Below are 18,639 nucleotides of genomic sequence, written 5' to 3'. Positions count from 1 at the left end.
GTCACACAGACAGTAAGCATCAGAGCGTGTACGCTAGCCATAAAATCATTTTAATTACAGGCTCTCAACAAGATGTCCACTCCACCAAGCTTCTAAAATGCCTGCAGAAAACCACTTTTAAAAGCACTAGATTTATTCCCAAGTTTCAAATCAATTCCTTTAGCACAACTCCAAATATCTTTGTTTTTTCTCTATTCATACCTTGTTTTATTCTTTTTTTTTCTTAAGGGATGGGAGTGGCAACTATCAAAAAATCCACTGCTAAAACTTGAGGGAGGGGAAGATAATCTTTAGACAAACTGGTAATATTCTTTAAAAAGAAAAAAAATGAAATGAAGACCACCAATTCTATGTTACCTACCATTTTTTAGGTTGCCAACAACTCTCACTGTCAACATTTCAAGTGAAATACTTAAATGACACTCCTACTTTCCTATTCCTATCTCAGAGCACTTAAGATATTTACTTTATAAACTAATCATAAGTCAATAAACCAAGGTAAACAAGAAGAGCCTGCCTCTTTTGTGAAAAATACCCAATCGTTTCTACTTAGCCACAAAGGTCTTTTCGAAATCAAGTTGAATTTGTCTTTTGCTATCAGCTTGGGGAATTCACTAAAAGTTTTGCTTATTAATTATTCAAAGGGTACAGGACAGTGAGGAGGAAGCATCAATGGGTGTTCCTAGGCATTCAAGTTCCTAAAAATATTTCCCTTAGCAAAGTATGGAGAACAGAATGATCTAGAAGGTTAATCAAATTAACAAGCACTTATTAAGTACCTACTATATGCCAGATGCAGAGACAAAAATTAAACTGTCCTCGAGGGGTTTACAAAATGAAACAGAAGACTTAAAGGGATGAAAAAGTTCAACTATCTGAAAGGGTGGGAGAGTACAGACTGGGAAAATATGAATTATTCTACACTCAGTAAGTCTTTCAGGATCTAAGCCATATGGATTCAAATGTCCTTCAATGGAAGATCAAGGACATAAGCAGTAATAATGAACAAGCTGCTACTTTGCATTGTGCTTTGCAACTTTCTGGGTTAAAGCCTTATGCAAAATATGTATTATATACTTTACAAATATACGAACTTGTGCCAGAACAGAATGGGCAATGACTAGTTAATGAGTTATGTTAAAACATTTCTGTGGAATTGGATGGCTTTACCCAGATCCTCTTGATTTCAGGGGAATAAGTGCTATGAACTATTTTTTTTTCTGTACTTGTTTTATAAAAATCAGACCCAGGAGACATTAAAGGAGTAGTATTTCCTTTCCATCTCATCTTGCCCCAACTATTTCTGTAACAATATAAAGATAAATGTTGTCAAAAAATACTGAGTCCCATCACCATTATCTTCCTGTCCACTTAGGAGAGAAGGAAATTTCCCAGGCATATATGACTCAGCTCCCATTCAAACTTTAGCATCAGACAGAATTTACCCCTTGGAGAATTTCTCAGTTCTTCCATTTTCCTTTTTTGATGTAAGGGCAGAGATCAGGAAATAGCAAACCAGAAAAAAAAAGAGTCAAATGAAGAGAGGATCCAAGGTGAGAGATTCTTCCCACAGCAAAGAGCATCCAACCAAGTCTCCTCTTACCCTCAGGATTCACTGTGGCAAGTGATTTTCTTTCACCAGGCACTAGGTGTGTCTAGAGCTCAGGTAACAATTAGGCCAAGACAACAGGAAACCTTCCCTCCCACTCACCTCCAACTCTTGGGAGTGTATTGAGGTGGCTCACGGGTTTCTCTTCCCCACTCATTGCTTCTCCTCCTTGTGTTACTGAGCAGAGTTCTCACGTCTGTTCCTAAGGTAGATGCACATCTCCTTTATAACACCTACATCTTCGTATGGTACATATAATGAGAACAGTAACAGCAGGCACCGAATGCCTGCAAAGCATTTACCTCTATGTTCTCATTGGATTCTCCCTAACAGTCTGATGTGTCCTATTACCATCCCATTTTGCAGATAAGGAGGTTCATAACTTAAGCAAGGTCCCACAGCTGGTAAGCTTGTGAGATGAGATGAAAAGCCGGTTCTTCCCAATGTCATATCAAGAATGTCGTATCCCTAAATGCCCTTCTGCATACTTACTGATAGAAATAAAATGATGTTGTTCCACTTAAATGCACACATAGACACACATACCTACGCACGCACAGACAGAAACAGACAATATAGAGATTTACTACGTTTTTAAGGTTACATGGACATGGAGTAACCTGTAAAATCAGGGAATACTTGGTGACCTCGGATCCTTTACACTTCTGGTCTCTGATCTTGTGAATCTTCATCTAAAGCCATTGTATCAAGAGCTGAGTTCCACATTCTTCTCCCTCTCCTTAAATCATGTCCATGACCTTCCCACAAGGCTCCCTGTACTTACTTGGGGTCTGGTATCAGAAAGAGAAGAGCACCAAGCTCCTTCAGCCAATTTTCAGCCTCCAGCAACTGACTGGTACCTGGTCAGGCTCGGCAAGGTTGAGTTTATTTCTAATATAAATGAATCTGCTCCCCTCAGGCCACCCTCTCCACTTGATCATTCCTAAGCACGTGCATGCCCATAGCACCAGCCTCTCATAACCTGAGGCTGCTCTGGTCCCTCTAAGAGAATTACTGAGCAAATCTTAAAAGTGTGTCATTCCACCGACACCACTGCCCCGGAAATACACACAGGACTCCTCTTTAACATAAAATCACAGCAGAAACCAGGTGATAAGAAAGACATCATGGCTGTGCTGTTTCCCTCCGCTGTTAACCAGGCCAGTTCTGTAGGCTATTACATCATTCAGGTTAATCAGATGTAAGGATCTTCTGAAGACAAATGTTCAAAGGGGGAAAGGTCATACAAAACTCTGGATGCCAACACAAACGCAGACACCTTTGGTCTTTCCTCACAGGTGTGCAGGTAAAATACATACCCTCTTGAAGATCTGTGTGTTACTAAAGCAGTTTTAAAAAAAAAGTTTGCTGGGAGGGCTGTGATTTGAGAAAATCACCTTTAAAAAAAAAACCAAGGTGGTCAAGGGAATAAACAGAAATAGAGAATTTCAATGCTTCACACATTATAGCAACAAAATCTAAACTGCTTTGGGACCCATCCATCTGAAAAGGTTTCTGAGCGCTACTCAGTCCTGAAGAGTTCCATTTATGCCACACCATAAATTCCCTTCCAGACCTGCCTCCTCTTCCTCTTCCTCTCATTCTCACCACACCCATCCTTTAAAACAAGAACCATATGAGGCAATGACTAAAGGTCCCATTTCAAACTATACATGTCATCCAAGATCCTGGCTAGGTCTCCTAAGTAAGAGAAGCCACTTGAATCCCCTGGCAAGGGAATATCATAGTTCCTTGAGTGTTCCCCCGCTCCCCCCCATACTCCTCACTGCTCATCATCCCAAGCAAAATAAATACACTGGAAGCCATGAAAAAGACAGTCTTCCAGGCCTTTAGCTGACACCCGGGATGTCTGTGGAGGGAGATGCCTGATGGAATGCTTTCTCATCTTTGTGCCTAAACAGCACAAAGGAGAACAGGCACATCTTAGGCTGCACAATTCACATTGTCATGCACACACGTGCACAGGCACACACACATACACATACACACACACACACACACACACACACACACACACACACAGCTTGTAGGAAATAGAATTTCAACAGAACCTATGAACCACAAAGATTTCTATGCCTTATAGGTCAAAAACTATCATCTCTTCCTGAGAATCTGTTCAGAGAGACCCACAATGGATCATTCTTCCACTGCAAAAAACCCTTGGTCATGCTTTGGAAAAGGTATTCATAATGTCACACAGCCCTGCTGCACCAATGCCATTGCCACCGCCCCCTCCCAGCTCCCATCCAAAGGATACAGACTCATCCACCAGGCTCACAATGCACCCACCCTGCAACCTCATCCTCGCAAAGCCCGTAATTACCATCTGTACATTCATCATAATACCAGTCGAGTTCATAGTAATCCGCTTCGATAAATTTCTGCATAGTCAGTATTCTCAGAACTGATTTTGTCGTGTTTCTGAGGTCAGGTGAAACGCAGCCATGCCTTCCTGCCTTTATGGCAGGCTGAGCTGAACGGCAGCCCCCAAAAGGCTGAAAGCAAGCCACACATTCTCAGTGACAGAAGAAAGCCAGAAAGGAAAAAGAAAAAAGGAAAAGAAAAAAAAATGAAGGGAGTAAAAAGGGTAAGGGGAAGAAAAACCAGGGAGGCAGACTTCCAAAGCCAATGCCCTCACGCTGCATGCACACTCTCATAAAGAAGCTCTGTACAGAACCCTTGAATGGGAGTAGACCAAATCATCCTATCAAAAGGCTGAGAAGGTGACGTCAGGGACACACACCACCACTTGGTGCTCCTAACTCAAGCCTCTCTTCCCTGCTCCCCACACATCTTTCAATCGGACATGTTGCCATGGAGACTGGTCGGCTCTGCAAATGATGCAAGGATGCAGGAAATGTCTTCCACGGATGCTGAAGCTATTCTCTTTCAGGGATATCTGGGCCCGTGAAATGAGAAAACAGGAGTTTCCAATAAAAAAATCTAAAACAAAGCACGGGAGGGTTAGAAGGGACCCTGCAGGCATCTTGTCTGACATCTTGCCCCAGGGGACAAAGACATCTATTCAAAGTTTCTTTGCGGTATGGAAGTTTACTGTAATCACACATTCTGAGTCTGAAAAATAACATTTTTTTAAAATGGGGGTGGGAATCTTTTGACTCTTACTCACCTATATGAACATTAACTTTTCCTTAGACCTTTCAGCAAAAACAAATAAATAAATAAAAATCTGAGAATGTAGGGAACAGAGTGAGAAGGAGTAGTGAGTGAGTCATCATTTTCTAAAGTTCCCTCCAAAGGAAAGGTTTACTCACAAATATCCATATTGTATGAGCCTTTACCACGCTCTCAGGGAAACAAAAAAACTTGTGTGGTTTTAAGAAATATGATATATAACCAAAAGTTAATTATGAGATTTAAATACACTCTATCTCCAATTATGGTGGCTGAAACATCATTCTACATCCCCAACTCCATTCACATGCCTGATCTCTAGTCCTACAATATCAATGTTGACTTCAACTCCCCATTCTCATTCCACCCCCATATATCAATCAAAACCCTGGTCATTCTCATGATGAAAAATGCCATCCACAACCAGAAAAAGAAATATGGGGTCTGAATGCAGATCAAAATAGACTATTTTCTTTTTTTGTTTTATGTTTTTCTTTCTCATGGTTCCTCCCATTCATTCTAATTCTTCCATACAACATGACTAATGTGAAAATATGTTTAATAGGAATGTATATGTAGAGCCTATATCAGACTGCATACTGTCTTGGGGAGGGGAAAGTAAGCGAGGGGGAGAAAATTTAAAACTTATGGAAGTGAATGTTGAAAACTAAAAATAAATAAATTAACTTATTAAAAAAAATAAAATGAAAGTTGAAGGAGAAAAAAAACCCTGGTCATTTCTACCCTTACAATATCTCTCAATGCCTGTCCACTCACAGCCAGCAGTCTAGTTCAGCTGTCTCTCACCTAGACTACTACAATATCTTCCTAACGTTCTCCTTGTCTCAAGTCTCTCCCCATCCTAATTCTTCCAGGACAGATAATGTCACACCCCTTCTCAAAAAACTCTAGGAGTTCTCTGCCACCTCAAGGTTCAAATTTAAACTTTTTGTCGTTAAAGTCCTGGTCCCAACACACAACTTCCTTTCTCACACCCAGTGAACTGGGCCCATTTTTTTTTGAGGTGAAAGGGCAGGGAAATTGGGGTTAAGCGACTTGCCCAAGGTCACACATCTAGTAAGTGTGTCAAGTGCCTGAGGCCAGTTTTGAACTCAGGTCCTCCTGACCCCAGAGCCAGTGCTCTACTCACTGCGCCACCTAGCTGCCCCTGTACCCATTTTTAATAAAGACTTGTTCATTACAAAAGGAAAGCTAAAAGTCTTTCCAATCATATCCAAATTACATAGAAATGTTCAAGAGTGTTTTGCTTATTTGTTTTAACGAATGGCACCAACACCAAAAGTTCATAGCCAGGACCCTACAACAGAAATAAGCAATACTGACCAAGCTAAGTAAGTACCCTCCCCGACTGACCTAACACTCAGGCCTTAGCAGCCACATGGCTCTCACTCTTAGCTGGCCAGGCTTCCAGGTCCTGCTGAATCTCCAACAAGAAAAAAACACTACAACCTATGGGGGAGGTTTATTCAACTCTCTGGGCTCTGCCCTTCTCATAGAGCCTGCAGAGTCAGAGATAGGTCACGGGCCACATCCAGGAAAATAAAAATACATTTGAGTTGTATCAACAGCTACACAATACCACTCCAAAGCAGAAATATAAGCAACCTCTTCAACTCCTACCATTTACTCCTGAAACCCTTCCTCGGGCTGATTTACTTCAATTATTTCTACCTTGGATTATAAAGTTCCTGGTGAAGAAGAGTCTTCAGACTATGCCTTCTTCATTAACAGAGGTATTGTTGCACCAGCAATGGCCGTGGAACAAATCTCTGGCCAAGGATCATTCCTTGGAGGAGTTCTTAGATGCCTTTTTCCTCCCTTCCCCCATAATATCTATTGAAAAGATGACTGCTGTTATACATAAATGTATAAACACACACACACACACACACACACACACACACACACAAGAGATTCCTCAAAAGTCAGGTGGCTAAGTGGGCTTTTCTGCCTAGTTTTGAAGAGCTCATGACAGAAAGTTTGCAAAAAAGGGAATGTGATTAAAGGGGAATAATTCACCAGAGTACCATATGAAACCCATGCTTCACAGGGCAAATTAAAAAATGAGCAGGGCTTCATAAGAGTGAAGATCACAGACTCCCTTAAGAGAAAAGCACCTGGTGAGAGAAATAAAAAATTGACAAGATTCAATTCCAAAAGCCAGGATTAGGACTTTGACGTAGAAATGTCATCTCAATCCTTTAACTTGAAAATTAGACTGAAGCAGAGGATTGTGGGGACTTACCTCATGGAGTAGTGAAAAGTAGGCCTGAAGCAAGGGAAACTTCAATTTGACTATAATCAAATCCAGAGTAAATACAGTAGGTGGTGATGATGATGATGATGACAAGCACTCTTTAGTTTGTAAAGAACTCCACATACGTTAATTCATTTAATCCTCACAATAATCCTGTGAGTAAGTACACATTTTTTATCCCCATTTTACAGATCAGAAAACTAAAGCAGACTTGGTCAGGATAACACAGCTAAGCCAGTTAAGTGTCTGCATTTGAACTCAGGTCTTCCTTACTCCAAGAACATTGTACTCCACCATCTAGTGGCCTGTTCAGAGACGATCAGCATTCATTCTACTTTTAGAATAATTTGGGGAGGGATGAGAGGTACATGACAAACAAAAGTCACCATCAGCCAAAACGTTCTACAGCCTCAAACAGTAATCTTCGTTCTCTAGCCTCTTTTCCTCACATCTCCCTCTTCCAGTTCTAGAGCTTACTTCAAAGCTCAGCTTGGCACCACCCACTACATTAGGCCTTTCCTGATCTCCCCAGCTGCTACTGCCTTTCCCCCAAATTATCTCATGTGTTTATGTTGCAGATTTTCTACATATACTGATATAGGTTCATGCTGTCTTCCATGATAGAATATAAGTTCCTTGAGGGCAGAGACCTTTTCATTTTTATTTTTGTATCCCCAAGACTGAACACAGAAACAAATTTTTGTTGATTGATTGATTTCCCACCAACCATACATAAAAACGGCCATACCATACACCCAAAAAAGTACCACAGAAAAGTAGAGTTGGTTGGTAACCTAAACCCCAGCAGTGGGCTCCATATGCCAGTAATGAGAACTGAAAAATTGCCCTTAACTCCACTGTTCAATAAATCATCCAATATCATTCTCCCAGTGAATGGCACAGCATATGTTGTTGTTTTCTAATTAAAGCCTCTCATTAGGCTTCTCACCTGTTCCCTAGGTCAGGTGTACCTTAATTCAACTGAATTCAACTCAACAGTTGTTAATGATCAAACTCTATGTAGCGAATTGCATTGGGTGTTAGGAATACAAAGATTAAAAGCAATAACACAATCCTTGCCCTCAACAAGTTTACAAGGATATGACATGTATGAAAACAAACAAGAGATAGATAGATTATAATAAGGGCAAAAGAGAAATCCAGAAAAAAATGCACCAAGAACACTCTTAGCTGGGGGATGGAAAGGAGAGAGGGAAGGAAAAGGAAGGCTTTCTAGAGGAGGTGAGCCTGAGAGGAAGAATTTCAATAGGAATAAATTAAGAAGAACGTGGGGCAGGTAGGTGGTGCAGTGGCTAAAGCTGGAACCAGATGACTCATCTTCATGAGTTCAAATCCAGCCTCAGACATGTAATAGCTGTGTGACCCTGGGCAAGTCACTTAACCCTTTTTTGCCTCAGTTACCTCATCTGTAAAATGAGCTGGAGAAAGGGCCAACCACTCCAATGTCTCTGCCAAGAAAACCCCAAATGGGGTCATAAAGAGCAAGTCACAACTGAACACGACAACAAATATATTCTAGGCTGGGGGGAGCTGCATTAATGCACAAAGGTGGAAGATGATGGGACAAGACCAAGGAACATCAAATAATGCAGCAGAGACATGAAGTATATACGGAGAAATGATGTGAAATAAGGCCAGAAAGAGAGACTAGAGCCAGACTATGGAAGGTCTTAAATGCTACAGTAAGAAATTTGTATTTTATCAGAAAGACCCTGAAGATTACTGCAAAAGGCATGATTCAAATTGTGAAATAAGAAAGATTTTTGCAGCTCTGTAAAGGATGTAGGAGAGAGGGCAAAGACGGGAGGAAGGGAAATCAGTCAGGAGCTACGGAAGAGACGATGGTAATGTGAATAGAGAGGTGTGGATAGATGCCAGAGATGGGATTCATAGGACTTGGCAATTTGGGGGGGGGGGGAGGAACAAAGGGAAAGAGTCAAAGATGAATAATCCTAGGGTTTCATCTTAAGGTGTCTGAGAGGGTGGTGGTGCCATCAACAGAAACAGGCAAGTTAGGAGGGGAAGGAGATAAGGAGAAAGTGCGAAGGTGATAAATTCCATTTTGGACATGAACAGACGGGAGATCCAGCAACACATCCCAGAAGAGATATCCAAAAGGCACTAAGAGATGCAGAAAAGGATTGGGGATGGAGGTACAGATTTAGGGGGTCACCTGCATGAAGGGGATAACTGATCCAGTAAGAACAAATACAATTATCTAGGAAGGGAGTACAAAGAGAAGAGTTCCTAAGACAGCATGTGGGGATACCAGCATGGCGTAGCAGTTGGGAGGAACATGAGTAACTAAGGGAGGCAGAGTAGGAGTAACTGGACAGAGGAGGGGGGTCCAGAAGAAATCAAAGCTATGAAGGCCAAGGTAGGAGAAAGTAGCTAAGAGGAAGAAGAGGTGACAAAGTGTCTAGTACTGCAATAGGGTCCAAAAGGATGAGAACTGAGAAAAGCCTCCCGAATCTACCAATCATGACGTCAGTGGTGACTTCCATTAGACTGTGAGCTCCTGGAGAATAAGGACTACCTTTTGTCTTTCTTCATAGCACCGATGCTCAGCATACTTCCTAGAACATAGCAGGTGCTTAATAAATTGGTTTTCTTTTGGGGGGGGGGGGGGCAGGGGACGGGGGAAGACAAGGCAATTGGGGTTAAGTGTTAATAACTGTTTCACGATTGCTCCCCAAGCCAAGCGGTTGAGTGAATACAGCCTTTTATTTGGAGTCAGAAAGCCCATAGTTTGAATCCTGCCTCACACGTTCTAGCTCTGTGTCCCTGAGCTCTGGGCCTCAGTTTCTTCATTTGTAGAGTGAAGATGATAATAGACCTACCTCTCAAGGATGTTGTAAGAATCAAATGAGATATCTGTACAGTGTTTTGGGGGAAAAAAAATGGTGCTACTGATTGACTTTGGAGAGAACAGTTTCAACAAACTGGCAGAGCCAGAAAATAGAAGGGAAAGGGCTGGAAGCCAGATGGTAAAGGATTGAGAAGTGAATGAGTAGCGAGGAAGTAGAGGCAAGAATTGTTTCCATGAGTCTGGTTGTAAAAGGGAGACAGGACACAGGATGATGGCTTGAGAGTATGGCAGGGTCGAGGGAAAATCACACATTTTGAGCTAAAGGGAGCCTTGGAGGTTCCCTAGTCCAATCCCTTCATTTTATAAACATAGAAACTAGGGTCCATAGAAGGCAGTATGACTTTCTCCAAGATCACCCAGGAAAACAGGAGGAAAAGCCGAGATTCAAGCCCAGGTCTGTAAGACTCCAAACATATTGCTCTTTCCAGTGTGTCATCCTTCTTCCTGTTCTGACCCTGACCTTAACCCTCCAACTCTGACCCTAACCCTAACCCAAATCTTTCAAGCATAGGTGTTACCTAAAGATACTTGAATGAACAACAGAATAAACAACCAAGAAAAAAACAGGAGATGGAATCAAGGACAAAACCAGAGGGGTTTTGGGAATGAGTTAGGTCACTTCACCCACTAAGACTGAAGCAAGAAGAGAAAGTGGGAGAAGACAGAGAGGTTTTGATATGAGGACAAAGGTAAACGAAGGGATTCAATTTTTTCTTTAAAGCTGAAGACAAGCTCCTCTGCTGAATGAGTGACATTAGGGATTTTAGGAGAGAAACAGTTTTGGAACAACTGCATGAGTGTGATGGGGAGTTAATCAGGGACCCAGGAATGACTGTGCAGGAGGGAATATACAGGTTAGTTGCTTGGCTTCCTCCATCAGTATTCAGTAGCTAGAAATAGAAGCATATAAAGCAAACAGTACTAGGACAAGAGACCAAGGATTCAAAGATGGAGGACAGCATTTTGCTATACCAGTTAACTATAAGGTCAAGACTGTGAAAAGATGGAAATGGACTAGAAGAGAGGTAAGAATTGAAGAATCAGAGATCAATGAGAATAAGGAACAAATTTAGGAGGAGGAAGAGTGGGTGAAATATAGAGATAATCAGAAACATTGGTGGATACCCATTCCTAGCCAGCTCTTTCCATACTCACTGGCAGGACCAGTCATTCACCACAAGTTTCAGGGAAATAGTCAATTCCTTCCTCAAAATGAAAAGTTCAGAGCCTTTGCCCGACACATTTCAAAGTTCAGAAAGGAAAGGGGGAAATCATCTTCTCAAATGGACACAGGAGTTGAGTTTATCCTTTGTAGTGGAGCTCTTTGGATCTGAAGCCCAACAGAAACAAAGGGAGCTCATTCTAGTCTTCAGCTCCAAAGGCAATAGATAAGCCTAGTGTGAAATATTTCACAAAAAATGTTTTTCCTCTCCTGATTGACTTGAAATAATAATCAGTTTAATAACAGGGTGCCTTTGGGATACCTTGGATTTTTTTAAAGCACAGTCCCCATCAGTCATTCTACACTGATAGCAGATGGCATGGTGTTAATGAACAGCTTGCCATCATGTATCCTTAACTACCCTTCCCTCTCCGTCTGTTTTTTTTTAAACTGCTTTCAAGAGTGGTATAAAACCACCCCTCACTGCACATGCATAGTCCCCCTCCACTTTTCACCCCCTCCACACACTAAAAAGGAAAAAGCAAGATTGTGCTTTTGTACAAGAGGTTCAAAAACACAGGGTTAAATTCAGTAAAAGTTGGACAGCCAAAACCCACAGCATCTCTGACTGTGACTATCATTAAAACTAATCTGAACCTCAGGGGAAGAAGGAAAGGGAACCACATATATCTATGGATTTGCCTTATGTCAGCAGAATTTTCAATAGAGGAAGCGTGATTGAACTAGCTAGCTAGTTGCTTGTGACCTAGTGCTCACACATCTAATGAAGAACAGATTACAGAACAACAGATGAACTGGAAATTCAAAGCACAACCAATTGTGATGCTCCGGTAACCTACCCTCCACCCAACCCACTGAAGTCTGGGCTGATTATATGAGGATGGGACAGATCACAGAGGGCTGAGCTGTAAAGGAATGTATTTCCCACAGCATTCCAACTTTGTCTTAGGCAACATGCTGAGAAAAGAAAATTGTTAATCTGCAAAGTATCCTTCTATCCCACTGTCTCTCCCTTTGTATACATTTTCCTTCTTAAGGAAGATAAAGGCAGTGTCATCAGAAAGAATGAGCAAAGTGAGCCCACACACAGCTAGATCTAGAGAGGGAAATCCTTAACCAAACAAGGGACTAGGATGATCAGAAAAGATCAAACAAACACTTTGGATTATATGAAATTAACAAGCTTTTGACTGAACAAAATCAATGCAGCCAGAAAAGGAAAATGAGAGAAGCAAAGGGATATAACAGAAAATCTGGAGTCAGAGGCTCTGAGTTTTGATGCTGACTCGGTGACTTAATACTTATTCAAATTTGGGCTGATCTTGATCTCTCTTGGCCTCAATTTGCTCATTGGCAAAAGGAGGGATCAGAATAAATGACCTTGAAGGTCCTTTCTAACTCAATCTATAAATAAGACGAGGGTGTGGGGGGAAGAAACAACAACAAAATTGCGTGAAGCATCTCTGGAAAAGAACTGATACAAATATGTAAGACCAAAGGGCATTGTTCAATAGATAAGTGGTCAAAGGATATGAACAGTTTCCAAAAGAAGAACTGCAAACAATCAACAACCATATGAATGATGCTTTAATTCCCTAATAAAAGGAATGCAAATTAAAACAACTCCAAGGTTTTACATCACATCCAACCTGGCAAAGGTAAAGATGAAAGGAGTCCATGCTGGATGGGCTGTGAAAAGACAGGCACACTAATAAATGCCTGGTGGAGCTGTGACTTGATCCAATCATTATGAAAGACAATTTGGAAACAGGCAAGAAAAGTCAATAAACTGTTCATACCCTCTGACCCCAGTGATCCCTGGACCTAAATATGCCCACTGACAAACCATCAAGGAGGTCAAAGAAAGAAAAACTTTACACAGACCAAAATATTTATAGCAATACTTTGTATGATTGCAAAAAATAAGAAAACCCAAAAACAAAAAACTGGAAACCGGTTAGGAGCCCAAAAACTGTTCAATGGCTGAACAAACATCATGTGAACATGATACAATACAACTGCACTGTAAAAAAATAAAAATAACATGACACATTTAGAGAAACGTGGGAAGACTTTGATGAAGTGCTCCAAGAATAATATGCATGATGACACTAAAGTAAATTAAAATGAATCATATTTGTATTTCTCTTCCACAATGAACAAAACCCCTGAGGTTATTTATTGCCTTCCATATAGTTCTAATGGGTTAATACAGTCTCTTGTCTGATTTTTTAGGCATCTGATTTGAAAAAAGAAATAAAGACAATTTTAGGGACAGCCAGGTGGCACAGTGGATAGAGCACCGCCCCTGATGTCAGAAGGACCTGATTTCAAATCTGGCCTCAGATGCTTTACTAGCTATGTGACCCTGGGCAAGTCACTTAACCCCAATTGCCTCCAAAAACAACAAAAAGGCAAAAAAGAAAAAAAAGACAATTTCCTTAAAGGAAAATATTTGTGACTTCTTGATATTTTTTATAGTTCAGGTAAAATGCCATTACATTTTGAACAACCTGTAATTGGCTAACAAGGTTCACAAATAAGATAGTGACATTAGAAGATCTCAAAAACTGAAGAACTACAAAAACTAACAGCACACAATGGGCAGTCATATACACAATGATCATTTTACACACACCACGAAAGGAAAATTAGCTTCTGCAACTACGGCTATTCAGGAGCATGTTGCTCCATTTACAAGAGCTACAATTACAAGAGCTGATCAGTTCTTAAGGTAGCCGGCAAAGCAAATCCTAAATTCAAAAAGTGCTATATCTGACAAATTTGTTGCGTCAGAAAGCCCAGAAAATGTTCTACCATGCAAGTCAAATCAGTGACCGAGGATCTATGTTTTTAAAAATCTCATAACTTCATTAAAACACAAATCTGATGGGTCACTCCCCAGCTCTAAGATTTTCAATAGTTTCTTATTATCAGGTTCCTATCATTCATTAATAAATTTGGAGAATGTAATTTATTTTTAATACATATGGAAAAAGACAGAAGTATGGTATAAGAAAATAAAGTTTTGCCTTAGAGTCAAGAAGACTTGGGTTCGATCCTGTCTCTGACATTATATCTATATATCCTTGGGCAAGTCTCAAACTCTCAGTACCCTAGGCCACTATCCAAGACTAAATTACAGACACTAATCAGCAATCTGAATTAATGAGTGCCCAGACCAATGAAATAACAGATCCAGATCCATATAACAGTCCAATGTGTTCATGGTTAGATTTATGGGTCTTTTATAGGATGTGGTTTGTGACTATAGCCCCCTTCATAGGTGCGAGGATCTCTGCCCAGAGGACTTGGAAAATTCTGGATCCTAGGATTTCAAAGCTGAAAGCGGCCTTGGAGACCATGCGGGTCAGCCTCTTCATTTTACAGAAATGGAGGCCTAGAAAAGGAAAGTAACTTGCCCAAGGTAACAGTAAGTGGCCAAGAGTCGGTAACATAACAGGTAACAATCTGTATTTGTAGCAGGAGCTCTGTATAAAAATACATACGTGTGTGTGTGTGTGTGTGTGTGTGTGTGTGTATAGGTTTATACCTATATGTAGGGTTTATACCCATATATATACCTGTATATGTATATCTATATGTATATGCATATATATGCATATGTATAGGTTTATGCCTGTATGCATATATATCAGGATATAGAATATATAATATATATCTATATATAGGTTTATACCTGAAACCACAGGTATAAATCTAAAAAAAATTAGGAAGTTTTTTCTTTTCTTGTTGTTAACTTATTTTTCAGTCATGCCTGACTCTCTGTTACCCCATTTGGGGTTTTCTTGGCAAAGATACTGGAGCGGTTTGCTATTTCCTTCTCCAGCTCCTTTTACAGATGAAGAAACTGAGGCAAACAGGGTCAAGTGACTTACCCAGGGTCATACAGATAATATCTGAGGCCAGATTTGAACTCAGATCTTCCTGACTCCAGGTCCATGCTCTGTCTACTATAATACCTTATATTTACTTATACTGACCTAAAATCTTCCTGATCATTAGTATTAGTTTTGGCCATTTAAGGCCAAGTGGAATGATAACCCATCAGATATTCAATAACAGAAAGCATGTAACCCCTAATCATCTCTTATTCCTTCAACCAATCCTCCTCCAGCACAGAGAAAAAGGTCCTGTCTGTTATAATAATTCAGCTGTCAGCCTGAGTAATAATGGCCTGATGCCTCTGATGCAAGGACCAATCTTGCTAAATACAGAGAGGCTCACTACAATTAGCCAGGCCAATAAGTGGGCTTTTTCTGCAACAACATCTGATGAAGACCACACAGAGGAACTGTAATCGACATTGGTGGAGTCTCTAGCCATATAGACAAAATCATACATCTTGAAATATGGAGGTCAGTGGAAGGCTCTGCTAGTCGGGGACCCATTTCCCCAGTGAGCCTCCCATCCCTGGATTCCAACACATCAGCTGTGTCATCTTCAAATCCAACTCTATCAATCGATCCATTAGTAACGAGGAAAGAGGCTATTTTGAAGATGAGAATACGCTGATTATGAGACAGCTTTGTGCTTCTGACCTTCGGTCAAAAGACAAGAGTAAAGATGTCTCTTTGTCTCTGAATGGTGCCTGACAGCAGAATCTTTAAAAACAAAATACAGTAAACTCATCGATGTATTGACTTTTTTTTTAATGTTTTCACTCTAAATACCAAAAAGAGACAAATAACAGCTGACATTTATAGATTGCTTTTAGGTTTACTAAGCATTTTACATGTTGCCAACCATTATCTCACTTGACCCTTACAATAACTCTGAGAAGTAGCTGTCCCAGGTACTATTAACTCCATTTCAAAGATGAGAAAAATTGAGGCTTAATTTCCCCATGCTCATACAGCTGGTGAGTGTTGAAATTCAAATCCAAGCTTCTGGGGTTTCTCAAATTTCTCAAACCCAGAGACACGGCTGCATCCTAAAGACTGGTGCCTGTTTGTCTGTATTGAATTAAAGCAGGATGAAAGGAAAAAGAGTAGTGAGGGAAAAAAGTGATAGCACCTGTCTCTCAAAAAACAAACTCGAGAGCAGGAATGTTTTGATCCTGACTTCACCTCCCCATAAGGGGCACTTGACAGTGTTTGTTGATTGGTTTCCTGAGGTCCCACTGCTATTAAAGGGCACAAGCCAGAATTCTAACTCCGGTGTTCTGACCTCAAGTTCAGAGCTCTTTCCTCTCGTTATAATAGCCAACAAGGGGTTAACCTGGGCTAAAGGGGTCTGGCTAACCTCTAAGGATACAGCATGGTAACGCACGTGGCTGCTGATCTGTTCCCTCCCCACCCTTGGTTTGAGGCGACATGGTTGCATTCTACAGATGGATGCCTGTTTGCCTGGGTTGGACTGAAGCAGGAAGAAAGGAAAAAGTGAGAGCAATGAGGGAATGATGGCAAGTGGCATCAAAGGGCAGCAGGGCCTGAATGTGAGACCAGGGATGATCAGCACCTGACTGAGGATGCTAACTTTGGCCCAGAGACAGGTGCAGGGGTTATTTATGCAGACGAATGTTAATGACTGTATAATGAAAGTAAACAAAGAGAGGAATGGAAAATGATTGATTGACATTACGGGGAGAGGAGGGAGAAGAAAGGAGGATGCTGCCAGTAACATAGGGAAGGGGAGAAAGGAGAATTTGGCATAAGGAATATAATGTCCTACATTACTATGGGGAAGGGAGGCAAGAGAGACACTTGCAAACGCAAGCCCAACAAGCTTATGCCCACTACTGTTTAGGCAGAGCTAGAACACCTCATTTACAGAGATAAATCCAGATTTATTCTGCATTACTCTGTGACCATAGCCCATAGAAAAGAGGGAACAGGGAGCCATGATCTTGCTATGTCATTGCAACAATGCAGTCACTTTCACTGTAGTCAGAATCAATCAGCATTTGTTAAGCACCTACTATGTGTCAAGCACTGGGCTTAGCATTGAGGATGAAAAGAAAGGCAAAGGACAACGAACTTTCAAGGAGCTCCCAGTCTAACAGGACAGGCAACCCCCAATGACAAACAGCTATGTACAGGCAAGATCGAGACAGGATAAATTGGAGAGAAAGAAGGGGGGGGCACTAAGAAGGAATGGGAAAGATTCCTTGTAGAAAGTGATATTTAATTTGGGAATTTAAAGGAAGCCAGGAGGAAGAAATGAGAAGGGAGAGAGGTCTGGGCATGGGGGACAGCCAGAAAAAACACTCTGCAGTTGGGAAGAGGGGAGTGCCCTATGCAAAGAGGACCAAAGAGGCCAGGGGTACTTTCAAACCCTAAAGTTTGCTCAGGGAAAAACAAATGAATTAAAGGGATTAGGACCCAGGAGACTCCTTACATGACAGACATGTTGCTTCTAAATTTAAAATTTAAATCATTGCTCCTAAATTTAAAAAACGTCATCTAGAACAGGAACCCTTCGAAGGAAAGACTCAAGAGTAAGCTGTAAAACCTGAACTAATTGTTTGTAGAATGGGAACTGCAGACAGTGTGTGTAGGACTCCAGAGTCAGGAAGAGCCAGGTTCTTCTCCTAACTTAGATACTAGTTGTGTGATCCAGGAGAGGGTACAACCTCTCTGGGACTCAGGTTCTTGCAAGATGAGGAAGGATTGGACTTTTTGCCTTCATCCTGTCTGATCTTCTTTACCCTAGGTAAGTGAAATATGGCCTAGAAAAGCTAAGCATTCAGAAAGCAAGCACCCTCACCAGCCAGTTAGAATGAGTAAGTTTGCCAGAAGCATATACCTCTTTCCCTTGGCATACTGACAAGGTTACCAGAGGACCTGGGGTGTGGAAAAAAAAATGAAGTTGCCTTTTAGCTGATAGACCTTGAAGGTGATTCTGGTACAGAAAGCTACTGAGGCTTACTCCCACACAGTAAGGATACCTTGGGTTTTCCAAGAAATTTTCGGGCTTTAGTCATTTACTTAAGACTCATAGATGTAGGTCCTTTCTTCCTGTTTCCTATCTAACACTGTTTTAATAGTCAGCATAACTTCAAAGCTCAGACTCTTATCATGGAGAAGGTGCTCCCCTTTCCCTCCCATATTTATGTATACATGGATCTATGGTTATAGGGAGGCCAGGAAGCACAGTGGATAGAGTTCCCAGCCTGGAGTTAGAAGGACCTGAGTTCAAATTCAGCCTCAGGCACTTACCTAGCTGTGTGTCTCTGGTCAAGTCATTTAACCTTATTTGCCTTAGTTTCCTAATCTGTAAAATGAGCTAGAGAAGGAAATGGCGAACCACTCCAATATCTTTGCAAAGAAAACCCAAAATGGGATGATGAAGAGTCTGAAACAACTGAAAAATGACTGAATAACCAAAAAAATCAATGGTTAGACTTTCTTTTCTCCCTTTTTTTTAAAAGTATTTTTTAAAAGTATTAGACCATCAGCACAAGAAGCTTTTAGAGTCACGTCTGTGGGCAGTGAAAGGTCAGGTGAGTGGCCCAGGATCTGGACTGATTCGCAACATCCCTTAATAGTGTTGTATGTACG

At 41.0% G+C, this 18,639-nt stretch overlaps 1 protein-coding gene across 10 annotated transcripts in view; it reads right to left on the bottom strand.

Moving 5' to 3' along the window:
• Window positions 1–18,639, bottom strand: part of TRAK1 (trafficking kinesin protein 1) — a 238,668-nt gene that overhangs the window by 81,149 nt on the left and 138,880 nt on the right. For 2 of the 10 annotated variants that reach the window (XM_036759416.1, XM_036759417.1), the window contains exon 1: window positions 3,954–4,050. The exons of the other annotated variants lie outside the window; for them this stretch is intronic. In XM_036759416.1, coding sequence (XP_036615311.1) covers window positions 3,954–4,017 — 64 coding nt within the window. In that variant the 5' untranslated portion in view covers window positions 4,018–4,050. Of the gene's footprint in view, window positions 1–3,953; window positions 4,051–18,639 lie in introns of those variants that run through there. 10 annotated transcript variants of the gene reach the window in all.

The sequence above is a fragment of the Trichosurus vulpecula genome, chromosome 5 (assembly GCF_011100635.1).
Source record: "Trichosurus vulpecula isolate mTriVul1 chromosome 5, mTriVul1.pri, whole genome shotgun sequence".
Lineage (NCBI taxonomy): Eukaryota > Metazoa > Chordata > Mammalia > Diprotodontia > Phalangeridae > Trichosurus > Trichosurus vulpecula.
Note: the sequence above shows the minus strand (reverse complement) of the source record. Positions and strands in the feature narration are given on the sequence as shown.